Source organism: Typopeltis vanoorti, chromosome 10, assembly GCF_054136105.1.
Source record: "Typopeltis vanoorti isolate ZY-2024b chromosome 10, IOZ_Tvanoo_1.0, whole genome shotgun sequence".
Taxonomy (NCBI): Eukaryota; Metazoa; Arthropoda; class Arachnida; order Uropygi; family Thelyphonidae; genus Typopeltis; species Typopeltis vanoorti.
In genome coordinates, this window is record NC_143558.1 from 95,811,152 (window position 1) to 95,836,232 (window position 25,081).

General features: G+C 34.4%; 1 protein-coding gene across 2 annotated transcripts in view; it reads right to left on the reverse strand.

The window, feature by feature from the left end:
* The window catches only part of Sym (symplekin scaffold protein), a 649,809-nt gene that overhangs the window by 154,846 nt on the left and 469,882 nt on the right, over positions 1-25,081 (reverse strand). For both annotated transcript variants that reach the window (XM_090398863.1, XM_090398864.1), the window contains one exon: positions 5,930-5,999. In XM_090398863.1, the coding sequence (XP_090254989.1) occupies positions 5,930-5,999 (70 nt within the window). The remainder of the gene's footprint in view (positions 1-5,929; positions 6,000-25,081) is intronic.

Here is a 25,081-nt window from a genome sequence, read left to right on the forward strand (position 1 = left end):
GGAGGAAAGAGTGCTGTAAAAGGAATTAGAGATGATAAAGGTGAAATGAAAACAGGAGAAAAAGATATCCTTGAAGTATGGAGTAATTACTTTGAAAAACTGCTAAACGAAACAAGCAGTGATGACAGCACAGTGATAAAAAAACACTGACCAGGCATGCAGTCAGGAATACATATCCATACTTGAAGTAGAAAAAGCCATCCAAGGCTTGAAATGTGGAAAGGCAGCAGGAGTAGATGATATTCGACCAGAAATGCTGAAGTATGGTGGTATAAGAGTCTTACAGTGGCTGCACTGCATAGTTCAGAAAGCCTGGACAGAGGGACGAATTCCCGATGATTGGAGTAGAGCTCTCATAGTACCCATATATAAAAAGGGAAATAAAACTGAATGTGAGAATTACAGAGGTATTTCCCTACTGAGTGTTCCTGGCAAGATCTATGCAAGTATACTTGAGAAACGGTTGAGAAGAATTGTGGAAGAAAAGCTGGGCGAAGAACAAGCTGGATTCAGGCCAAATAGAGGCTGTCAGGATCAGATCTTCACATTACGACAAATAGTCGAGAAAGCATGGGAATATAACAAAGACCTGTATTTAAGTTTTGTCGATTTGGAAAAGGCATATGACAAGGTGCCAAGAGAGAAGCTATTCAATACGCTGCAGTTATATGGTGTCAATGGGGCATTATATCAAGCAATACTTAGTCTTTATTTGAGTTGTAAGTCAGCAGTTAGAATTGAAGGAAGTACAGGAAGATGGTTTAATGTTAAATCTGGTGTGAGACAAGGATGTACATTATCCCCTCTGTTATTCATTATCTATATGGATCACATTATGAAGGAATGTGGTATTAAAGCTGATATCAAAATTGGAGATGTTAATGTCAGCTCTTTGCTTTATGCGGATGATGTTATACTTCTAAATAAATCCGCTACAAGTCTGCAAGATTCTCTGACTAAATTGAATAGCTGTTGTAATAGATATGGTATGAAGGTCAGCAATAAAAAGACAAAGACAATGAAAATAGGCAGAATCATTGAAAATGTCAACTGTGTTGTGAATGGAGAACCTGTGGAACAAGTAAAACATTTCAGCTACTTAGGCACAATTTTTACTGAAGATGGTAAACTAAATATAGAAATAGACAACAGAATCAGCAAAGCTGGTATCGTGGGAAGTCAATTGAATAAATTCATATGGAATAAGAAAGAAATTAGTCAGAACACTAAATTAGCTGTATACAAGACTGTGTTCAAACCAATTTTAACTTATGGATCTGAGAGCTGGGTCAGAAGTAAAACACTTGACCAAAGACTAGAGACCGCAGATATGAGAGTCCTGAGAAAGATTAGAGGCATGAACAGATGGCATCAATGGCAATATCATATTAAAAATGAGGATATTAGGAAAGAACTTGACATTGTCAGCATCCAGGAATGCGTTAGCAGAGCTAATCTCAGATGGTATGGTCACTTAAATAGAATGGGAGAGGAAAGATTAGCAAAACAAGTGTTCTCTGCCAGGTTGGCAGGAAAACGACCCAGAGGAAGACCAAGATATAGGTGGATTGATACGGTACAAAGTGCCTTAGACGATAGAAATATAAGATCTGATAATGTTGGAGTCTTGACAAGTAACAGACTGATTTGGAGGAAAATTGTAGATAGGAAGTTAGTAATGATGTAATTTTTTCATGTAGTACTGTCATATCCTGTACACCCCTTGAGGGTACATGGCAGGAATTTGATGATGATGATGATATGGATCACATTATGAAAGAAAGTGCTATTAAACATGATATCAAAATTGGAGGTGTTAATGTCAGCTCTTTGCTTTATGCGGATGATGTTATACTTATCAATAAATCCACTACGAGTCTGCAAGATTCCTTGACTAAATTGAATAACTGTTGTAATAGATATAGTATGAAGGTCAGCAATAAAAAGACAAAGACAATGCAAATAGGCAGAATCGTTGAAAATGTCAACTACATTGTGAACAGAGAATCTGTGGAACAAGTAAAACATTTCACCTACTTAAGCACGATTTTTAGTGAAGATGGTAAATTAAATATGGAAATAGGCATCAGAATCAATAAAGCTGGTATAGTAGGAAGTCAATTGAATAAATTCATATGGAATAAGAGAGAAATTAGTTGGAACACTAAATTAGCTGTATACAAGACAGTGTTCAAACCAGTTTTAGCTAATGGATCTGAGAGCTGGGTCAGAAGTAAAACACTTGACCAAAGACTAGAGACCACAGATATGAGAATCCTGAGAAAGATTAGAGGAGTGAACAGATGGCATCAATGGCAATATCATATTAAAAACGAGGATAATTGGAAAGAACTTGACATTGTTAGCATCCAGGAATGTGTTAGCAGAACTAATCTCAGGTGGTATGGTCATTTAAACAGAATGGGCGAGAAAAGAAAAAAACAAGAAAAATAGGAAAGAAGTAAAACACATGACCAAAGACTAGAGACCACAGATATGAGAATCCTGAAAAAGATTAGAGGTATGAACAGATGGCATCAATGGCAATATCATATTAAAAACGAGGATAATAGGAAAGAACTTGACATTGTCAGCATCCGGGACTGCTGACAATGTCAGACCATACCATCTGAGATTAGCACTGCGTTAGCAGTGCTAATCTCAGATGGTATGGTCATTTAAAGAATGGGCGAAGAAAGACTGACAAAACAAGTGTTCTCTGCCAGGTTGGCAGGAAAATGACCTAGAGGAAGACCAAGATATAGGCAGATTGATATGGTACAAAGTGCCTTAGACGACAGAAATATAAGATCTGATAATATTGGAGTGTTGACAAGTAACAGACTAATCTGGAAGAAAATTGTAGATAGGAAGTTAGTAATGATGGAATGTTTCATGTAGTACTATCATATCCTGTACACCCCTTGAGGGTACATGGCAAGAATTTGATGATGATGAATAGGAATCTAAAATACTCACAAATATAGTAGAAGGTTCCATCATTACAGAACACAACCAACCTTTAGAAAAAGCAGAGGACTTCCAATACTTAGGGTCAAATATAAATAATACTGTAAATGACATAATAGGAAGAAAATATAAAGATCTCAATCAAAACAGGAATCTAAGAAATATATCGAAATTGCCCCCTTATTACCTTGGAAACAAAAGTAAGGCTTTACAAAGCAACCTTTCAGGCTATCTTCTTATGTTGTGGAGAAACACAAAATGTTTCCGTCCAAAAAGCAATAAAAAAATGAAAACCATTAATAGCTTTAATACAACCTGCTTAAGACTGTTACTTGGTTATTTTTGAAAGGATCATATTCATAATTCCACTATTTTAGAAGAGGCAAACCAAAAATCCTTGAATGAAACCCAACACAGACATCAACTGAGACATCCTGCTTCTCCATAATTTGACATCTTAGTTTTATACGCTCCCTCAAATGAACAAAGACGGGGAGGAAGAGTAACTAAACAATTCTGGCAGTATCTTAACCGCCTTATCAGCACAGATACTCTCTCTCTCCACGAGAAATAAAGAAATAACTCAACTGGCTCAGAACAGAGATGTCTAGAAAGCTACATATAATAATTAACTTTTTCTTATTCCTATTTATTTAGTTCGTTTCCAGCTCATTGGCGGGAGATGTGGATTTAAAACTCACAACAGGCATGTATGTTTGTAATTGTTATTAGGTGATAGATGAATTTCTTCATCTGAAAATACTAGAATTGGAGAAAAAGGTAAAGATATACTGCAGCTGGAAATAGTAATTTAGCTTATGCTGATTTATATCATTATGATAGCATTTATGTAATTTAATTATCATTTTCTTTAATATAATTACTCAAAAGTGCACCTATGATCTTAAACTAGCTCTGTAAATGATAACAGCATTACAACATATCTTTCCTATCTAGGAAAAGTGGAGTCATTTTCAAAATAAATGTGTATTCAATAACTGAAACACTTCATCTCCTGAATTGGTTCAGATAATATATATCACATCTGGATGGGTGTGTAAGTGTACAGGAAAACAGTCAACAGTTCGCAGAATAAATATTCTTAAACATGGTGCCCTATTTCCCTAAACCACCCTATTCTAGTTTTGGAATAGGGTGGAACACTTAATATTTCATCAGCAGAACCTGTGGTTGTCTAAATAAGAAAGAATATTTACAACTTTTTAATATGAAACAGATATTAGGAAACTCACTGATCAATAAAATATTACTTTCACTGTATAAGAATGAAAATATTATGCAAATCTAATTAAAATCTAAATAAATAATACATAAAAAACTATATTTTGTGAAATTTATCTTGCACTGCATTTACTTTTCATATATTGGTATCAATGCAATATCATTTCAATTTTCTAGCGAATAACATTTCAGCAAATTTTTTCCACAAACAATAATTTGCATGATGAATTTTTCTGTGATAAATTTTCTACTTGATGAATTTTTTAGACAATGAATTGTCCGTGAACTGTGCTAAGTAATTAAATCATACACTTTCTCGTGCTAGTGCAGCATGTTATTTCTATTTGTTATTTATGTTTTACTTTTTGTTTTATATGAATAATTTTCTTTTTTCTTTTATTCAGCTGTGATTGTTACAATCAGTGTACACTTTTTATATATATATATATATATATATAGTTCCCACAAAGAAAGGTTATTTGCAAACCTATAGTATATTTGCACTGTGGGTGGCTAAGGATTTTCTTTTCACTATTTTGTTTTATCAAATTTACATTTTTATTTTTTATTTATTATTATTATTTTTTCTATACAGAGTTCAGAAACTCTGCTCTAGAGACCAAACATAACTTTTTCAAGCCATCAATGGTGACGGCAGTTATGCAGGGAAGGGGGGGTTCCTTCACACCCAGTGATGAAATTCATCTTCCACCTAAAGACAATCACAAACATACATGCCTATGGCAGGGTTCAAACCTGCAACCTGTTGGTTAGAGATAAGCTAACCATAGAAAAACATCAGTGTTCCTATTATTATTATTATTACAACACTCCACTTGATTGTGATATACCATACTTCCCACCACCTCTGAAGCAAAAAAGGCCACTCCTGCTATCATCCGCCATGGCAATGCTTGTTTCCGTATCCAAACACTGTTACTTGCCCAACAATATATTCAAATGCCTGAACCCGTCCGTATTCAAATGCAAACCATTCCCTGCATATAGCTCTCTTCTGTGATCAAGGGTTCAAAACACTAAATGAGTATATGCTGTCAGTGGAAATTAGCAGAACAATTCATTGCTTATACATAAGTAGTAAATCAGCAGTTAATAGTGAAAGCTGTATATGATACATAGGATGTATGTGATGTTAAATCAGGCATCAGTAAGGGTTGTATGCCCAACTGCTATTTATAATTTATGTGACCCACATAGATTATAAATGAAAGCAATACGAAACTTCACCATCCATAGAGATATTAAGCTCAGTTCTTTATTCTATGAAGTTGACATTATCTCTTAAATAAATCTGCTTTAAGTCATGAAATGTCTTTAAGCAAATTAAATAATTAATGTCACAAATTTGGAATGAAAATCAGCAATAAAAATAAGCAAAGGGGTAAAATTCACCAACTTCATTCTCGATTATTTACATACAGAAGGTTACACATTTTAGCTATTTGTGATTTCTAACTTTTTGTCAGCATGACAAAGAATGATTAACACTAATATCATTGGAAGCCAACTGAAAAGATTTATATAAAATGAAAGAAAAATCATTTTAACACTATTTAAAGCAAAAGATTTTTGAGCATAAACCAGTGAGAACATAAGTGACTTAAGAAAACGGCAAGATGTCATTTATACTAATATTAATCACATTACCATGATTAGTGATTGTAATCACAAATTATGATCATAAATAATTACTTACAGGATTCTCCAAAATCCTAAGAATGGTTCTCTTGATGTCAGCCACGGTACCCACATAAACACTAGCGAGGCTAAAGATAAATTGAAATCACATTGTTAGCAATCAATGCAGTTATTTTAGAATATCTTTGTAATGTAGGTTTTTTTTTTTAACTGAATATTACAGGGTTTAAGTTTTTAATATATTGTTTTAAACTAATGCACTAAAGACCTGCTGTAAACTGATTTATCAAAGCATTTGATTAAAATATGCTGCTTGGTCCATATTTTGAAGTCTCCAGCAAAACATTATAAATGATTCGTCAATCATACCTTTGTTGAAAGAATATGATTTATTAAAAACATGATCAATACATTTTGTTTATTTTTAATAAGTTATATCCAGTCAAGATGGTAGATAAATCAAAATAAATAAGACAATAAATCAAAAATTTTTATAATTACTTCTAATTTATTTAAAGAAATGAATATGTACAACTTCATTTCAATTACTGAATCAATATATTTTTGTGGGTAATTTTCTTTAACCACATCTTTTATCTAGTTTGAAATCAAAGCCAAATAATTTTTTGGTCATTAGATCAGGAAGCTGGCATAAAGAAAATTGAAAAAGTGACCCTAGCTGCAAAATCTAAGCAGAATAAGAAATGAATCCCACCATACATATAAGAATGCTCTGGGAAAATTTGGAGAAAAGCATAAAACTAATAATAATGGTATCTGCTGATTTTTTGCTCAGGATATGGACTAGTCATTACTAACACGATATTCCAATATAATGATTTGCACAAGTTCACGTGGACAGAAGATGCCAGAAACAAGAAAAGCCTCATTGACTATGTCACTGTTGATGGTGAGATCTTCATGCTGGTTCAGGATAATACAAGAGTGTACAGAAGATTTGACAGTGGAAGTGACCATCACTTAGTTTTAAGTAGGATAAAAATGAATATTATGCCGAAAAGAACAGTATATAAAAGTTTTCAAAAGAATTAAAGTTGAGCAGTTTTTATAGGTAAACTGCAGACTCAAATATACACAAATTATTGAAGAAAAAATAAAACAGTCTGAAAACAAGAAACAAACCATGGAGACTAAGTGGCACACTGAAAAAAACATTGATTGATTCAGCTAGGGAGGTATGTGGTGAAGTTGAATGCAAGGATGGAAAAATAAGAAGATGATCGTGAACACAGGGGGTTGTGTCCACGATCATCTTTGAAGGGAATTACTTTGAAAGGAGGTTGTAGACAAGAAGGCATACCAAAAAGAACACACAGAAAAATGTAAGAGAGCAAAGCTCTGTGTAAAAGTAGCTAAACAAAACTGATGAGAAGACTTCGGTAAGAATAAAGAAAATGGTCATTGAGAAGGTGGTAAAATGTTCTGTGGGGTGTTGAAAAGCCTTAGAAATGGAGATGAGAGTACTTTAAAAGGAATGGAAGATGATAAAAGTGACATGAAAACTGAAGATAAGATTAGCCTAGATGTCTGAAGCAATTATTTTGAAAGGCTTAAATGAAACAAGCAGTGAAAGAACGTTAGTAGAAAATTTGCAAGAGAAATACAAACATCAAAAAAGCCATGAAAAAAGCCATCAAAAACTTGAATCGTGAAAAGGCAGCTAGAGTAGATGATATCTGCAGAAATGCTTAAATATGTAGGTATAAAGGTTTTGCATTAACTATACTGCATAATTCAGAGGGCCAGAAAAAGGGACTAAAGTTGAATGTGAGAATTACAGAGGAATTTCTCTGCTAAATGTTCCAGGTAAGATTTATGCAAATATACTAAAAAGAGGCTGAGAAAAACTGGAGAAGCCAAATAGAAGTTGAGAAGATCAGATTTTCATTTTACGACTAATAAATGAAAAATTATGGGAACGTCATAAGGATTTATACTTAAGTTTTGTAGATCTCGAAAGGGCATGAAACAAGGAGTGCAGGGAAAAGTTTTTCAAAACAATACAATTATATGGGGAAAATGGAACATTCTACAGAGAATACATAATCTATATTTAAGCAGTAATGCAGTAGTTATAACTGAAGGAAATACAGGAAGATGGTTTGATGTAAAATCAAGTATAAGACAAGGATGCATATTATCTCCACTCTTATTCATCATCTATATGGATCACATTCTAAAAGAAAGTGGCTTTAAACCTGATATTAGAAGCAGAGATATGAAAGTTAGCTCTTTGCTATATGCAGATGATGTTGTACTCCTAAACACATGCAGTGCAAGTCTTCAGGATTTTCCTAACTAAACTGAATAACAGCTGTAACAAATTGGCATGAAAATCAGCAATAAACATCAAAAACTATAAAAATAGCGAGGAACATAGAAAACTTCAGTTGCATTCTCAACAGAATAGAAACTTGAAGAACAAGTAAAATCTTTCAGCTTTTTAAGTATAGTTTTTAGTGATGATGGTGAATTAAATTTGGAAATAAACTACAAAATAAGAAAAGCTGGTGTGGTGAGGAACCAGTTGAATAATATATATAATAAGAGAGAAATTAGCTAAAACATCAACCTAGTAGTATAGAAGACAGTGTTTGAACTAGCATCTCCAAGTAAGAAATAAAGCATTTGATCAAAGATTAGAGACTATGGATATGAGAGTTCTGCAAAAAATTAGGGAAGTTAACTGAAACAAAGATTTTTAAAAAGGCTTTTCTTTGATAAAAAGGAAAAATAAAATTTTTACTTTCAGTAAGTACAATAAAACTGTCAAATATTAAAAGTAGAGCTAAGAGGCTTCAATCTGGCATTAGTAAGATAGTAAAGGAGAGTATTATGGATTCATCCATATTTTATAGCTAAATGTAGAAAAATTTACCAAAGCTCATGAAAACATAACTTATTCAAAAACTGTTTGCCAAATTTTTGAAACTTTTAAGTTTTCTATATTTTGCTATGAAATATAAATGGAAACATAACCTTCTCCACAGTAGTATATTATTTATTCCAAATTAGTCTCTTTGTTCTCAACTTTAATATTTGATTATCCACTTACCATGAGTTTCATTTATGATCGATTTAACTTTTTGGTAGGATTGATATGGTATGTTTAACTGAGGGTTGTTGCTTTTTTAAGATTGCTGTATTTATTTATTTATAATTTTTTTTATCTATGATGAAAACGTACAGTTCATAAAGCCAATCAGGTCAGTGAAAAATAATCAATGCCTTAATAAAATTTGAATATATGCCATTTAAACAGTGCAAGGCAACTCCAATGGCAAAGGTTATATTTTCTTAAGCGCTCTGGTATATTTTCAAAACTTTCACTACATGTGGATATAAAATCTGGTTGGAGCTGTACTGTGAAATTCTTCCTTTCAATATAATGAACCTGTCATTACATTTTATAGGAAACATAAAAATATTAGCAGAACTTTTATTTTAAATTATGAAATATAAAGAATAATTATAGATTTATTAAGAAAAATGATTTTGCAATAAATTATGATGTAGATAAAGATATTTTTCAGCATTTTTGGGAGAAGCCTACATCTGGCTCATTTATAAATATTTACCCTAAAAAAAATTATTTCGATAAATGCGCTGGTAGCTAGTGGCAAAAGAAAATTTTCTACAAGAAATTGTACTGAACAACAAGTTCATTCTTTATTGTATTTGGAGATCCTTTTTCTGAACAATTGAGCGTGGCCTGTTATGCAATGCAATCATTTCAACCATGTCACATAATGCAACAGTTTCATCTGTCATCTATATCCTATTTTTTTTTTTTTTTTTAGATTATTCATTAATGTCAAATAACGTTTGTTCTTTTGGTGGATTTTCTTTAGATTTTGATTCCTTACTTGTTCTTGCATTTTGGTTTGAAATATCAAATCACAATGCAAGAATTAAATTCCTGCTAAATTCATTTCTATGCATGCATTTTTACATGATTAATCACACATCTGTAGTTCCTTTTTCCTGTATAATCCAGATAATTTGCTGCTTGCATATTTTAAATTTTGGGAATTTTTAATCTCACATGTCGTAAAATTTCCACACACACACACACACACATTGCAGTTCAAAATTCCACGTACAAACTTTGAGGGGAGGTAGAAAACATCAAAATCAACCATATTCACATAGGAAAGCATGACCAGAAATGCCACCTGAAAGTGATAGGTGGAGCTGTTTGCCAGCGCTCCAGGTGAGCAATTGGGCTTCCTCATTCAAGCTTTCGACGTCGTATGAAGAACATGCGACATTTTACGAACTCTGAGATGGCAGACATGCACCTCGTTTACCATATTATGTACACAACTACTATTGAACTGTTCAGTTATGCCCAATGAAGTTTTTTACACTACTTACTGCCTTGTATTATTTCCGTATCTTTGTGTCCCTGTTAGTACCTTCCGGTGGCGTTTTAGGTCATGCTTTCCTATGTGAATATGGTTGATTTTGATGTTCTCTACCTCCCCTCAAAGTTTGTACATGGAATTTGGAACCACCCTGTGTGTGTGTGTGTGTTTTTAATTAGTCCAAACTTGTACACTTTTTCAATATTTTATGACATATTTTAATACTTAATAAGATAAACTTTTAAGACTGCATAATATAAACTAAAATAAAAAAATCAGACAAAGTGCCTATAGCAAATGCGACAAGCAATTGAATGCAAGTCGAGCAAGATAAATGGAGGTTTTTCCCACTCTGCTGCATTTGTAATGATACACATAATTTTTCTGCTTTAGCCAGCCAAATACTGAATGTTTCTATTGATTCAGCCGAAGCCAAATATCTGAAAAACATGTCAGATCAGCAAAGAACCAAAGCAAAACCAAATGTAAGGTGCATCCCTAGATAAAAACCACTACTCTTCTAGTGAAGGTTTTGGGTTTAAATACCACTGAAGTATGGATGTTTGCTGAAGTCTTTTGGAGGTGGACTGCCTATTTTGTTGAATGAAAAAATGAAAGAGTCTGAAAACAAGAAACAAACCTTGGAGATTCATTGGCAATCCCCAAAGAAAACACTGATTAATTCAGTCATAGAGGGATGTGGTGGTGGTATCTGTAAAAACAGAAATAGAACTCCATGGTGGGACTCAGTGAACTGACAGAAGAAGTAAAACATTTTGGCTATTTAGGCACAATTTTTAGTGAAGATGGCAATTTAAATATGGAAAGAGACAACAGAATTAATAAAGCTGGTATGGTAGGAAGAGAGGTGAAGAATTTATATGGAATAAGAAATAAATAACAAAAAACACTAACTTAGCTGAAACCAATTTTAACTTAGGGATCTGAGAGCTGGATTAGAAACAAACCAGTTCATCAAAGAAACTGGAGAGCACAGATGAAAGTTCTGAGAATGATTAATGGAGTGAATAGATGGCATCAATGGCAATATCATATTAAAAATGAGGATACAGGAAAGAACTTGCCATTGTTAAGTTCGCATTGAAGAACGTGTTAGTAAAGCTAATCTCAGATAGTATGGTCACTTAAATAGAATGGGAGAGGAAAAACATTCTTTCCTAAGTAAGCAGAAAAAAAAAAAGACCTATAGGAAGAATGTAGGTGGATTGATACATTAAAAGTGCCTTAGAAGACAAAAATATTTTGGAAGAAAATTGTTGATCAGAAGTTAAGTAATGGTTTTACTTTTTCATGTAGTACTACCATAATATCCTCTGGTATTATGGTAGTTATATTTTTGACTGTAGTCAAAAATATATCCCCCCCCCCCCAGCGGCAGACCAGGCGACGGGTTGGTTGGGAGTAGTACTAACAAGAAGTCGCATCTAAAGTAACACGCGGACCCTGCATGGGAAGCGGGAATAACGCGTAGTAGAAGAAGACTACCATAATATCCTGTACAACCATTGAGGGTACATATCAGGAATTTGATGATGATGAATGGATCAGGGACTGACCCCTATTGGACACTACTGGTCACCTAAAGTCTTGCAGACTCACATTCACTATAAACCTGTCAGCCATTCTCTTACCCATACTAATATATTATTATATTTTTATTATTATGATACACCTTCAGGGAGACAAAGACTCATCGATGGAGGGCTCCTACTCCACAACTCTTGTCTCCACCACTCAAATCCACCAACTACAACTAACTGCAACTACACCAACGCCATCTACTGCCCACCACCACAATACCACTACTAGTATTTCCACAGACAATCATGAACATTCATGCCCATGGCGGGATTCGAACCTGAAGCCTTTTGGCTGGAGAGCAGATACGCTAACCACCAGCCAACCAGGCCGACGTGGTTGCAGGGATTTAATCCAACTATATTATTATTATTACACCCTCTATGAAGTTGACAGGCTCATCGTGGGAAGTTCATTCAACTGACAACATATTTATCATATAGAATCTTAAAGTCCTTAACACTCCTTGTATTAACAACACATTCTGGTAATGCATTTCATTCACTGGCAAATTTCTATGTAAAAAATCTACTCCTCATACCTGTCTTCACCACACTTTTACATAACTTCTAAGAATGACCTCTGGTTCTTCACCTCTAACCTTCTGCTCTTCTTATAATCCCCTCTGGATCAATCTGATAAAATCCTCTCACTAACTTAAACATCTATCATATCACCTCTCTTCCTCCTATCCACCAAACTCTGCAATCCATGTCTCTTCAACCTCTCTCCATACCCAGCAACCCAGCATTCCAAACTCCTGATATTGTCTTAGTCACTCTCTCTGGACCCTCTCCAATGTCTCCACATCACAGTGAAAACCACGTGACCAGATCTGAGCACAATTAGTTCAAGTGTGGTCTGACCAGAGCCTTACATGTTAGAATACTTCTTATCATAGCAGCACTATGATGTGCTGCCTTTGCAACCCTAACAACATGCCCTCTAAACTTCAGTCTACTGTCAACTTTAACTCCCAAATCTCTAATCTCATCCACTGCCTTATGTTTCTGCACTCCAAAATGCAACACCTTGCACTTATTGATATTAAAATTGATATTGAATTGACTTATTGATATATATATATATATATATATAAATATTGTTGAATTTGAAAAATGAAACAGCAGTTTGAAAATAAAAAACCAAACCCAAGGGTAAAATTTGAAGAAAACATTGATTTAATCTCGGCAGCATGTGGATGAAGGACAGAAAATGGCACTTAATAGTGAGCTCTTGAAAAGAAAGAAACAATCCTAATATATCTTCTTCTTCCCTTTAGATATTAGGCCTAGTGGCCTGTTACGAAGCTATCTTTAGCCCTTCTAAGCCGTACCTGTCCTGAGGATAAGGTGGCTAGCCCTATGCCTCCCTGTGTGTCCTATGTATGTAACTGAGCGTGTTCACGGGGCCAGTTTGCCTGCTTGCGGGAGGAAAAACCCCAGATAAACTGGGGAGAAGAACACCCACAGTTCACGCCTAAGACCAGCTAACTTGACTATGTCTGAGAAAGATCCTTAAGCACCTCACGTCAAAGACAGGAATCAAACCCAAGACACTCCTTTCCCAGGCATGTGGTTGCAAAGCACACAGCCACTCAGCCAACTGCGCAGTTATTCTTATATATATATATATATATATATATATATATATATATATATATATCAGTGGCGCCGCGTGCTCATTTTGGTTGGGTGTGCTGTCGTGTGGGTTATGCAACACGTGCTACAAACTTCACGGCAATTTGACCGTATGCATGCCCGTGCGTCCGCAGAAAATTTTCTCAGAAGGGGGCAAAGCTTGGAGACAAATAATTACATCAATAAACGTCTTTTAGCATTTTTTGATGTAATTATTTATCAATGTAAGCTATAAATACAATACATTATTTTCATTTTACATCGATTTTAATGATCTTTAATTCTTGGGGGGGAAAGCATTTAGATTTAATACAGTTTTTAGCACAATTTCATATATAAAAAAATTGACCGGCATATTTTATTAAAAATCAACTCATTAATTAATCTCAAAATCCTAAATTAAATTTTTTCAGTTTAAAAGCAAAAAAATCATAAAACTAACAAGTAAAATAATATTAAATTACATACATTTATCTTTTAAAAGTGTATTTTTCTGTTTAAATTTGTTTCACTATAAATTTACAAATTACACTTCACTCAGTGACTCACTAGACACAGAGGACAAACAAAACTGGTCTCGCTGTTCACAAATCAGAAAAAGATGAACCAAACACAGGAACACGTGTTTTACTGCTGCAATAAAACACATATTCTATGGCCACCCCACTGTGGGCCGAAACAGGCCAACTCATAATAAAATTTTAAGACAGACAAAACTTACCATGGTCAAGGGTTTAAGGGTACATATCTCAATCACTTTTATGATTATAATTTGCAGAATTTTTTACTCCAGCCTGAGGGGATTCCCAGCCCCCCCCCCGTCTCTGCAGATGTCCATGACCGTATGATTGCATTTTTATCGATGTATGAAAGCTTTGAGAGTGCATAGCGAATCAGCGTTCATCTTAATTGGTCCAATGCAATTAATTGCAGGATAACTTTGAATACTTCAGCATAGCGGGGGAACAATCTGTTTGTTTCAAGATTTATTACAAAACGACAATGAAGGAGAATGCTATAGTTGGTTGGTATATCTGAAATACTCACAGATGAAAATATGTGAACTATCATTCATAAGACATGTTAGAATAGGAAATGAACAGAAAGAATAAGCGAGCAGAAATACTTACATTAATGGTAAACGAATTATTAATAATTAACATTTGTGATATGTGTGCTCTATAAGTTGCTGGGTAGAGCGAATAGCAAGATCCTATACAGTCTAGACATGATTAAGTGAATTTATGATGGCATAATTAAAAAAAAAAAACTTATGAGGAGACAGAGAATGGCAGGAATAAATATTGTTTGGTGGAGCAGCAAATCATCTCGTAAAATTTGTTGCCCATGTTATGTGTATTTCTCTGATTTGTTTATATTTTGCTGTTTCCCAAGAAATTTATTTTTTTACCAAGACTCAGTATACATAACATCTGATCATTATCGGAATCACCCACACTTTCGAGAATCCTACATTCATCAGTTGTTGTTTTTTTTAGTATCAGCAGTTCTTCTGTCTTATCAATCTCACATATGCTGGTATTTTGTTGTAGATCAACAATGTCTTACAATACACAGAATATTCATTTTTATTCAGGAATAGATATTTTTTACTGTCTGTTGTTTCCAAAGACTAGAATAAAAATGTCTCTATACACCTTTAAACATCTTTGCAACCTCAACAGATGCTATACTGCACAAGCAAAAAAAAAAAAAAAAAAACAATTAGTATTTTTCTCCTAACATCCACTTTCAAATTTTCAGTTCCAGAAAACATGGGTAACAACTGTTTGTAATACACACCGGATACGAAAAGCGCTCAACTCATGATAAGTGACAAAGTTCAATTGGATTGGTTGACACAATAACCAATCACAGAGGCTAGGTGCTGAGTGAGGTCAAAATTTGAGCTCACCCAGCCCCTCCTTTTGAGCAGTTTAAAAATATTAGAAAGCTAATAATTTGACCCACTGCACCCACTTTACATCTTTTCGAAGGGCTCATTTCTAAAGTATGCATTTCTAAAGCACACCTGGACTATTAACGCGAATGTGATGCAACATTTATGCGTCGAAAAGTTCCCTCTTCATGAAGCACTAATGCTTTATTACCCTCCTGAAGAGGACAATGAAGCATTAGTATATTGTGTTAAATTTTAAGTCTGCAAACAATTGGGGGAGTCTTTAATGGGAATAAATGCAAAAATATAATATCAATGATATTGATATTTTGTGGATGAGCACTGCACACCAAGCACACCAAGAATATTTGCCCCTGTTATATATATATATAGATAGATAGATAGATAAAAAGTTCATGATAGGTATGTTAGCATGTGTCTTCTGGTGGGTGGGGGGGGGGGAGGCACTAAGTTAAAAACTAAGAAGATTACAGAAGATGTATATATATATATATATATATGTAAAGGAAGGAAACAATACTGTAAAAGGAATGAGAAATGTTAATTGTGACAAAACTGAAGAAAAGTATATTCTGTATTAATTACTTTGAAAAATCATTAAACAATAATTATTTCCAGAACAGTACAGTCATACCTCGGTTAACGTTGCCTCTGGTAATGAAGCCTTGATATAACGAAGTCCGCAATTTCAAGCCCCATTTTACGTAAAGATATTGAAATTTTAAGATCAATGCTTGGCAATCATTCGATTGGCAAACGACGGCGACGCGTCACATATTCCAAAGTCGTGGGTATGTCTGTTTTAACAGTTTCGTGCGTCAATTGCATAATTTAGTCATTGCTTACACTTTGGAGAGTGTGTTTCAGTGTGGTGCATTGCAATAAATGACATATGTTCTCTGATAGCATTATTGTAGATTTTGTAAATATTAATATTTAGTTAAAATGTCAGAATCAAGGAAAAGAAAAGCAGTTTCTTTAGAAACTAAATTACATATCATACAATGTGTTGAAAGGGGTGAAAGAAAATCCAATGTGGCACATTCTTTAGGATTAGCGCAGTCAATTTTAATGACCATATTTAGTCAATCAAAAAAAAATAAGTCTGCTCAGAATTATACAGATGTTACAGCTGCAAAATTAACTCGCTTAAGGAGTCCAATTTTGGAAAAAATGGAGAAAATGTTAAGTTTGTGAATAGATGATATGTCACATAATGCATTAAGGGAAGGGCCACTACCCAGACTAGTTTCGATCTTTATTGAGGTCTCTTCAGTGGGAGCCAGGCCCAAGTGGAGGAGCCAGGCAGAAGCATTAGCAGGTCATCTCTACCTATAGGAGTTGCCAAATGGTGAAGAGAGCTCAATAAAGGTCGAAACTAGTCTGGGTAGTGGCCCTTCCCTTAATGCATAACATTATACATATCTGCAAGGAGATGTGTTTTGCATTATAGGAGACACTGAGACAGGAGTGTTGGTAGCTTGCTCCACCTTTGCAACGAGTTGTCCTGGTGTTGTACCACCTTACCCCAGTCCTGAAGATACTTTCAGGCGCAAACTTTGTTTGCTCACACTTGGATAAAGGATTAAACTAAATTTATTATACTCTAACCAAGTGAAAAATAAACTTTCAACATCTTTCTCTAAATCCAGAGTAATTTATTAAAAAAGGGTGGCACACCATTTGGCAACTCCTATAGGTAGTGATTACCTGCTAATGCTCTGCCTGGTATCTCCACTTGGGCCTGGCTCCCACTGAAGAGACCTCAATAAAGGTCGAAACTAGTCTGGGTAGTGGCCCTTCCCTTAATGCATAACATTATACATATCTGCAAGGAGATGTGTTTTGCATTATGGAAGATACTGAGATAGGAGTGTTGGTAGCTTGCTCCACCTTTGCAAAGAGTGCTCTAGTGTTGTACCACCTTATCCCAGTCCTGAAGATACTTTCAGGTGCAAACTTTGTTTGCTCACACTTGGATAAAGGATTAAACTAAATTTATTATACTCTAACCAAGTGAAAAATAAACTTTCAGTGATATGTCACAACGTCATATGCCTTTAACTCAAATGGTGATTCAAGAAAATCCATTATTTTTGTTTAATCACCTGAAATCTAAACAAACTGAAGAAACTGCGGAAAATTAAAATTTTGTGGCTTCTCGTGGTTGGTTTGAGAAATTTAAAAAACAGGCCAGAATTCATAGTGTAAAATTATCAGGAGAAGCTGCAAGTGCAGATGTTGAAGCTGCTAATAAGTTTCCAGAAAAACTAAAGGAAATAATTGAAAGTGAAAAATTTTCACCAAATTTGGTGTTCTATGTTCACGAAAGCAGTTTGTTCTGGAAATGGCTACCATCAAAAAGCTTCATTTCTATTGAAGAAAAATCAGCAGCTGGGTTGAAAGCAGCCAAAAACCATTTAATATTACTGTCTGGATCAAATGCCTCTGGCAATTTTAAATTAAAGTTATTAGTTTACCATTCGGAAAATACAGGGCATTAAAAGGTAACATAAAAACGAATTTACCTGTAATATGGAAAGCTAATAGAAACGCATGGATTACCAAGGAGTTATTTACTGATTGGTTTTGTTAACCATTTTTGTCCAGAAGTGAAACGGTATTGCCAAAGAAATAATTTTGAAGAAAAGCTCTTTGTTGTTGGACAACAAAGAGCTTTTTCTTTGTTTTTCGGGACAGTAGGATGCCCCGAAAAACAAAGAAAAAGCTTGGACAAGCTCCAGGACATCCTACTGATCTTAATAGTGCGTTAGACACATGCATTCCTGTCAAAGTTGTCTATCTTCCAGCAAACACAACTTTCCTGATTCAACTGACTGTTCAAGGAGTAATAGCAACATTTAAAGCTTATTATCTGCATGATACATTAAGCAATTTAATTGAACCAGAAGATAAAGGGCAAATGTCAATTAAAACTTTTTGGAAAACTACACCATTAAAGATGCAATTGAAAACATTAATAGCTCTTGGAAAAGAAGTCACTCAGAAATGATTGAATGGAGTTTGCGGCAATTATGGCCAGAAGTTGTACTAGAAGAAGAAAATAACATTCAAGAAATTAGAAATGAAGTTATCCAGATTGCTCAATCAATGGGTTTCAAAAATGTTGCCAAAGAGGATGTAAGAAATTTATTAAATGCAGAAGATGGTTTTTCAGTGGAAGATTTAGAAAAACTTGTTAGCAATGAAGCCGAAGAAAATGAAGATGAAATTAAAGAAGTTCCTACCAAAAAAATGTTAACAACCAAAGATTTAAGTGATCAGTGTTAAATGCAATAAATCCATATAGGCAATTGTTAAATGAAAATGAAACAGGAAAAAAAAGCATAAGCAATCAACTTTAGATTCGTATTTTAAAATGCTGTGATTTTATCTAGGTATGTAATATTGACTCTTTATTTAATAAAGCTTTCCTTTTTCCAAAAAAAAAAGTCTTTCATTTTTTGTTTACATACGAATGTATTACTATTATGACCACTGTATTTTTATCTCTGAGAATTAAGTTTCACTTAACAAAGAAATTTCATGGAATGCATTCTCTTCGTTAATTTAGGTATGACTCTACTAGAAAATATTACAAATGCAGTTGTAAGTGCATCATTTACAGTATCGTAAGTAAAAAAAGTTGGAAAAATCCAAAATGTGGAAATAACTTTAGTAGATATCTGACTTGAAATGTTCAAATAGGAAGATAAAGATGGTGCTCAGTATCTGCCTATAAAATGGGGGGGGGGGATCTGAGAATCTTTCTATAGTGAGTTTTCTAGCAAGATTAATGCATACATATATGAAACAAGCTAAGAAAAATCACGAAGAGAAATGAAAGAATATGATGGAATCAGGCCAAACAGGAGTTGTAAGAATCAGATTTTTACTTTAAAACAAACAGTCAAAAAACGTGGGAACATAGAAGACTGCATTTAAGTAGAAGACCTTGAAAATGCATATAATTTTTAAAGTTAGAGCATTCAAAAATCTCCTTGATGGTATTTGTACCTTGTTTTGATGAGAAACTTTGCATGTAAGGGCTATGCCAATGGTGGTGTAGCATCAATAGTGTCAATTTAGTTGGACAAGTCAGAGAAAAGTATCAGATTGAGAGAGAGAGAGAGAGAGAGAGAGAGATTGCTCTTCTAGGTTCAGGATAGAGTAATAGGCTGGTAGCCTCTTGTTGTAAAAACAGATAAACCCAGAAGCATCCAAAGGAAAAAAACTGATTTACAGGACAGCGAAAATAGGATAAGGGCTTTGAACAATGATTAATTAAACGTTGCCACTTGGAATGTTACAGGCTTAGCTAGGAAAGAAACAGAACTCAACAAACAATTAAATGAGGAAAAATTAAAAGATGAATCAAGCAGTAAAAACAGATATAGGAAGAAAAAAAAATTAAAGGAAACTACAGTGATGGAAGATTATATGATATGATACATAGTAGTGAAGAGCAGAATAACAGAGTACAAGCTAGAGTGTAGCAATAATGATAGATCAAAAATGAAAAAAAAAAAGAAAAAAAAAAGAATAAATTAAGATCCATACTTTTAATGAAACTGTAAGCTAGAAATTTGAAAGATATTATCTAACAATAATGAAAATATATGCTCCAGAATAAGAAAAAACATAATAAAATTAAATATTTTACAATGATGTTAGAAAAGCTGATAAAACATAATAAAAATGATCTGATAATTAATTGTAAGAGACATGACTGACAGAGTGGGACACAAAAGCACACCATATGTTGTAGGCAGATACAGAAAACAACATTTAAATTCAAATAATAAACTATTTTATGAAATAAAAATTGTAAACACTTTTCGGTGGGGAAGGATCATAAATATATATATATATATATTTATTGGATGCCAGAGGACCACAATCAATAACAGACTATGTAATTATTAACAATAAACTATCTTTGTATGTAAAGGCATAACAGTTTGTAGCAGTAATGTTATATATATTCAGACCAAGATAGAAATCAAAAAATCATGAGAATCTTGTGGAAAAATAAATAAATAAATAAAAAATAAAAATGGAGAAAGAAATTTCAAAACTTACCTCGAGAAGATATTAGAAATCTCTATAAAAACCATTTACCTCAGTAATAATCTCAAATTCCTGTCTCTTTTGACATAAATGCAGAATGGATAAACATAAGCAAAATAATAAAACTAACAGCAGAAGAGATTTATAGATAAAACAAAGAAAGATTAAAAAAGGGGAGGACTAAAAATTTGGAATGATGAAATAGTAATAGAAGAATAACAAAAAGGCTTTCAAGGTGCATTTGAAGAAACAAACAGTGGAATGATGCTTACAGAACTAAAAGAAATATTTCTTGTGGAAAGGCTTAGACGTTGGTTAAACATTCTTACTAAATAGCTTAAGGAAATTACAACGTACAATAGAATATACATTAAAATAAATTTTAATACACTTCCAATATTTCGGCAATGTCACGTTGCCATTTTCACAGGAACTTAAAAAAAAGACACGTGCACGCAAACAACAACAAACAGTAAATGAGGAACGAAGCAGGAAGATTCTTGATATTCTTTTTCCTAAAAGTCCTGATGGTGCCCACTAGCGGACAATGTTGGTATTCTTGGCCGATTGGGCTAAAGGTCTTCTGATGTAAGTTTCCCAAATTTGGGGCAGTCTCATGCAATCAAATTTGTTGAGGTTTGGATTGATTCTTAGGGCTGAGGTTGATTCCATGAATAGCCTTTCATATTTGAATTTACTACAGTGCATTATTGTGGCTTTCTTTCACCGTATTCTAGGGTGGGTATCCAGAGCATGGTCGGCAAGACCAGAGTAGCTGTATTGGTGAAACCGGATATAGTCCTAGTGTTCTGAAATTCTGATATTAGCTGTCCTGCGTGTTTGGCCAAAGTAGGACAGTTTACAGCTGCAAGGGACTTGGTAAACACCAGGTAGGTCTGGGGGGAGGTTGGTCTTTAGTGCAGCGGATAAGGGATGCCAATTTTTTATAAGGTCTGTAACAAGAAGTTATGTCATTTTTTTAGGATTTTTGTAATTTTTTCCGAGGTGCCACGGATATAGGGAATGGGGATGGATTTAGAAAATATTACAAATGCAGTTGTAAGTGCATTTACAGTATTGCAAAAAATATTGCAATATTGCAATACTGCAAATCAGTCTGTCCCATGAATCTCATGGGACAGACTGATCAGTAAGATTGAAAATTATTTATGTGACAATCATTAAAACATTTCATAAGTAAGAAAAAAATTGAACAGAAATCTCAAAAGAAGGATATAACATTGCAAACAACTATGGTACAATCCAACACTTAGTAATAAAATACAGACAATGAAAATGTAAATAATATAAGAACAGATTCATTGCAGATAGTGGAAACGGAATTTTCACTTTTTCCAATTTTTATCAAAAACAAAAACAAAGAGCAGCAGGAAAACCCCTTAAAAGGCTTGCTGTAGTTACAAAGGCAACTGCAGCAAGCCTTTTAAAATGGAAAGAGGTGTGAGGCAAGGCTGCATACTTTTTAACCTTTATTTGGAATATATAATAAACTTAGCCTTGGAAAACAGTGGTACTGGAATTACAGTTGGTGGTTAAAAAAAAAAAAAAAAAAAAAAAAAAATCAATAATCTCAGATTTGCCAATGACATTGACCTTATAGCAGAGAATGATCATCAGTTACGAGAATTAACAGACAGAGTTTCTAAAGTACATAGTGATTGTGGATTAAAGATCAGCATTCCAAAATTATGTCTTTTTATTATTATTATTACGGTCATCTCCATGGAGTCAGTAGAACCAAACTATCAAAACAATACCTATCAAATCTGTTCTTGAATTCATTTACAGATGAAGAACTCACAACTGAGTCAGGCATAGCATTCCACTCATTCACCACCCTCCAGGTGAAAAACCTCATTCTCATGCCCTTGTTAACCACACTTTTCCTTAATTTCCAGGGATGACTTCTTGTTCTTTCATCACTATCACACAGCTGAAACATTACCCTTGCATCAATCTTATAAAAACCTTTTAGTAATTTAAATGTTTCTATCATATCCCCTCTTCTCTGCCTATCAACCAACCTCTGCAATCCATCAATGTAGGGAGTATTTTTTACATCACTCACCAACTTAGTCACTCTCCTCTGAATCCTTTCCATAGCCTCCTCATCTCCAAGGAATCCAGGTGACCAGACCTGAGCACAGTAATCCAAATGTGGAAGTATCAATGCTTTATAAAGGGGAATAATAACCTCTTTATTTCTGGATGTTAGTGTGTTCCTCAATAACCAAGTAATTCTATGTGCAATCTTGGATACCTTAGCAATGTGTCCCCTGAACTTCATCTCCCTATCTACCAACACCCCTAAGTTCCTAGCCTTATCAATCTCTTGGAGTGCCATTCCATCAATGTAGTACATAGCTGGTAATCTTTTAATCCCAAAATTCATAACTTTACACTTTTTCATATTGAACTGACATCCATTTCCTTTTGCCCATTTTACCAGCTTATTTAAATCATCCTGCAAACTCTCAACATCAGCTTGATTTTTTATTGTGCTACCCAACTTTGCATCATCAGCAAACAACTGAATATCTCCCTTTAAGTCATTTTCTATATCATTTATGTACAAATTAAACAACAATGGTCCAAGCACAGAGCCCTGAGGCATGCCACTGGTCTCCTGGTCTGCTCCTCCATACACCACCTTCTGGTATCTCTCCAGTATCCCTATGGAATACTGTTACACAATTTGCACAACAGTATTATTCCATGGGATATCCTGTCAAAAGCCTTAGCAAAATCCAGAAGTACCACTGTGTAGCCATTTCCTTTGTCCAACTCAGATGTCATTCTATTACAAAAAAGCTAATAAATTGCTAAGGCAGGATCGACCTTTAACAAAACCATGTTGGCCCCCTATAGAGTATCATATCCTGATACACCAATTCTTGAATTTTGTCTTTAACCAACTTTTCCAATACTTTTACTACCACTCCCAAGATGATGATTGGTCTATAATTAACTACTGCAGTTTTAGAGCCACTTTTATGCAAAGGAACTACTTTGCCTTCCTTCCACTTCCTAGGGACCATACCAGAGTTCCAACTTAAGTTAAATAACCAAGTAAGAGGCATTGACAATTCCTTTGCACATTCATGCAACATCCTAGCTGATATTCAATCTAAACCTACAGCAGTGTTCGCATTTAAATTTTGCAATATACTAAGTACCTCTGATTTCTTAACTTCAATTTTCACATTAGTTATTGCTATAGGTACAGAGATATTCTCACTTGGGTGATAGACTTTTGAAAAGTGATCACTCAGTAACTCTACTATTACATCTGAATTGGTCACCTCGATACCATCAGAACCCACTAAGGTTATCCTTCCGAAGTCATTCTTTCATTTACTTGCCACATAGCAGAAGAACTCTTTGGGATTACCCTTGATCTCCTTGGCAAAGGTCTTCTCATAATCTGATTTAGCTTTTCTTACTATGCTGGTAACCTTCCTAGCTTGAGCCTTATACTGCTCAAGGGTGTACTGATCGCCTTTCTCCTTGTAAATTCTCCATAACTTTTTGCAGATCAAGCTTGATACTACCACTCATCCATCTAACACCTACCTTGTTTGTCTTCTTGACCATGGGGACACAATCTGATATTGCCCTCCTCAGATACCTGCTGATTTTATCCCATGCACTGCTAACATCCTTCCCCTGCAATATGTTCTGCCATGGGACTGCTGCAAGCTCACTCCGAAGCTTGTTATAATTGCCTAACCTGTAGTTCCATATATATATACATATATATATATACCCCTTCTTAAGAGAGAAATCCACAAATTTTGTAACCTCCCGAGTCAATACCACATGATCGATTGCTCTCACCAATTGGAGGTAACGAGGACACCTTACTTATTCCTATATCCTCTGAACCAATGACCAGGACCAACACTCTCACACCACGTGTCCCTTCAGTTATGTGCTGTTTCAAGTAATTATCTAGCAGAAGATGTATGAATTCCATTTCCTTTTTCCCACGTGATATTTCCTCCTTCCAATTGATATCACCATAATTAAAACCACCCATAATAATCACTAACCCTGTACTCATTGCACTAATTTGCTGATGCATGAATTCAATATCACCCCCTATACCAGCAACCAACTATATATTTGGTTGGTGATAATATTGCATTGGTCACTATTTCACACCAGACTGCCTCAAATGTACTATCATTCACGTGTATATCTTGATATACTACATTCTTTGGTTGCAACTCATCAGCTATCATCAATAGTACCCCCTCCATCCTCCCTCCCCCCGTTCTATTTTCTCTATCCTCCCTGAAAATACTGTACCCATCACATTCAATTCCAGTGACCACATCTGCTGACAGCCAAGTTTCACTAATGTCTACAACTTTTGGTGAGATTGCACTGACTAATGCCAAAAATTCTTCCCTCCTATTCCGAATGCTTCTTGCATTTGTATACAAAAATTGCAGATTCCCTTTAGTTCTTGTACCAGCTTTAGAACTGATATACATGTCACTAATTTCAGTAGTCCCTTGTCAATTTTTATCCTCTCTATTCTGCAATTTATTCCGTGAATAAGGATC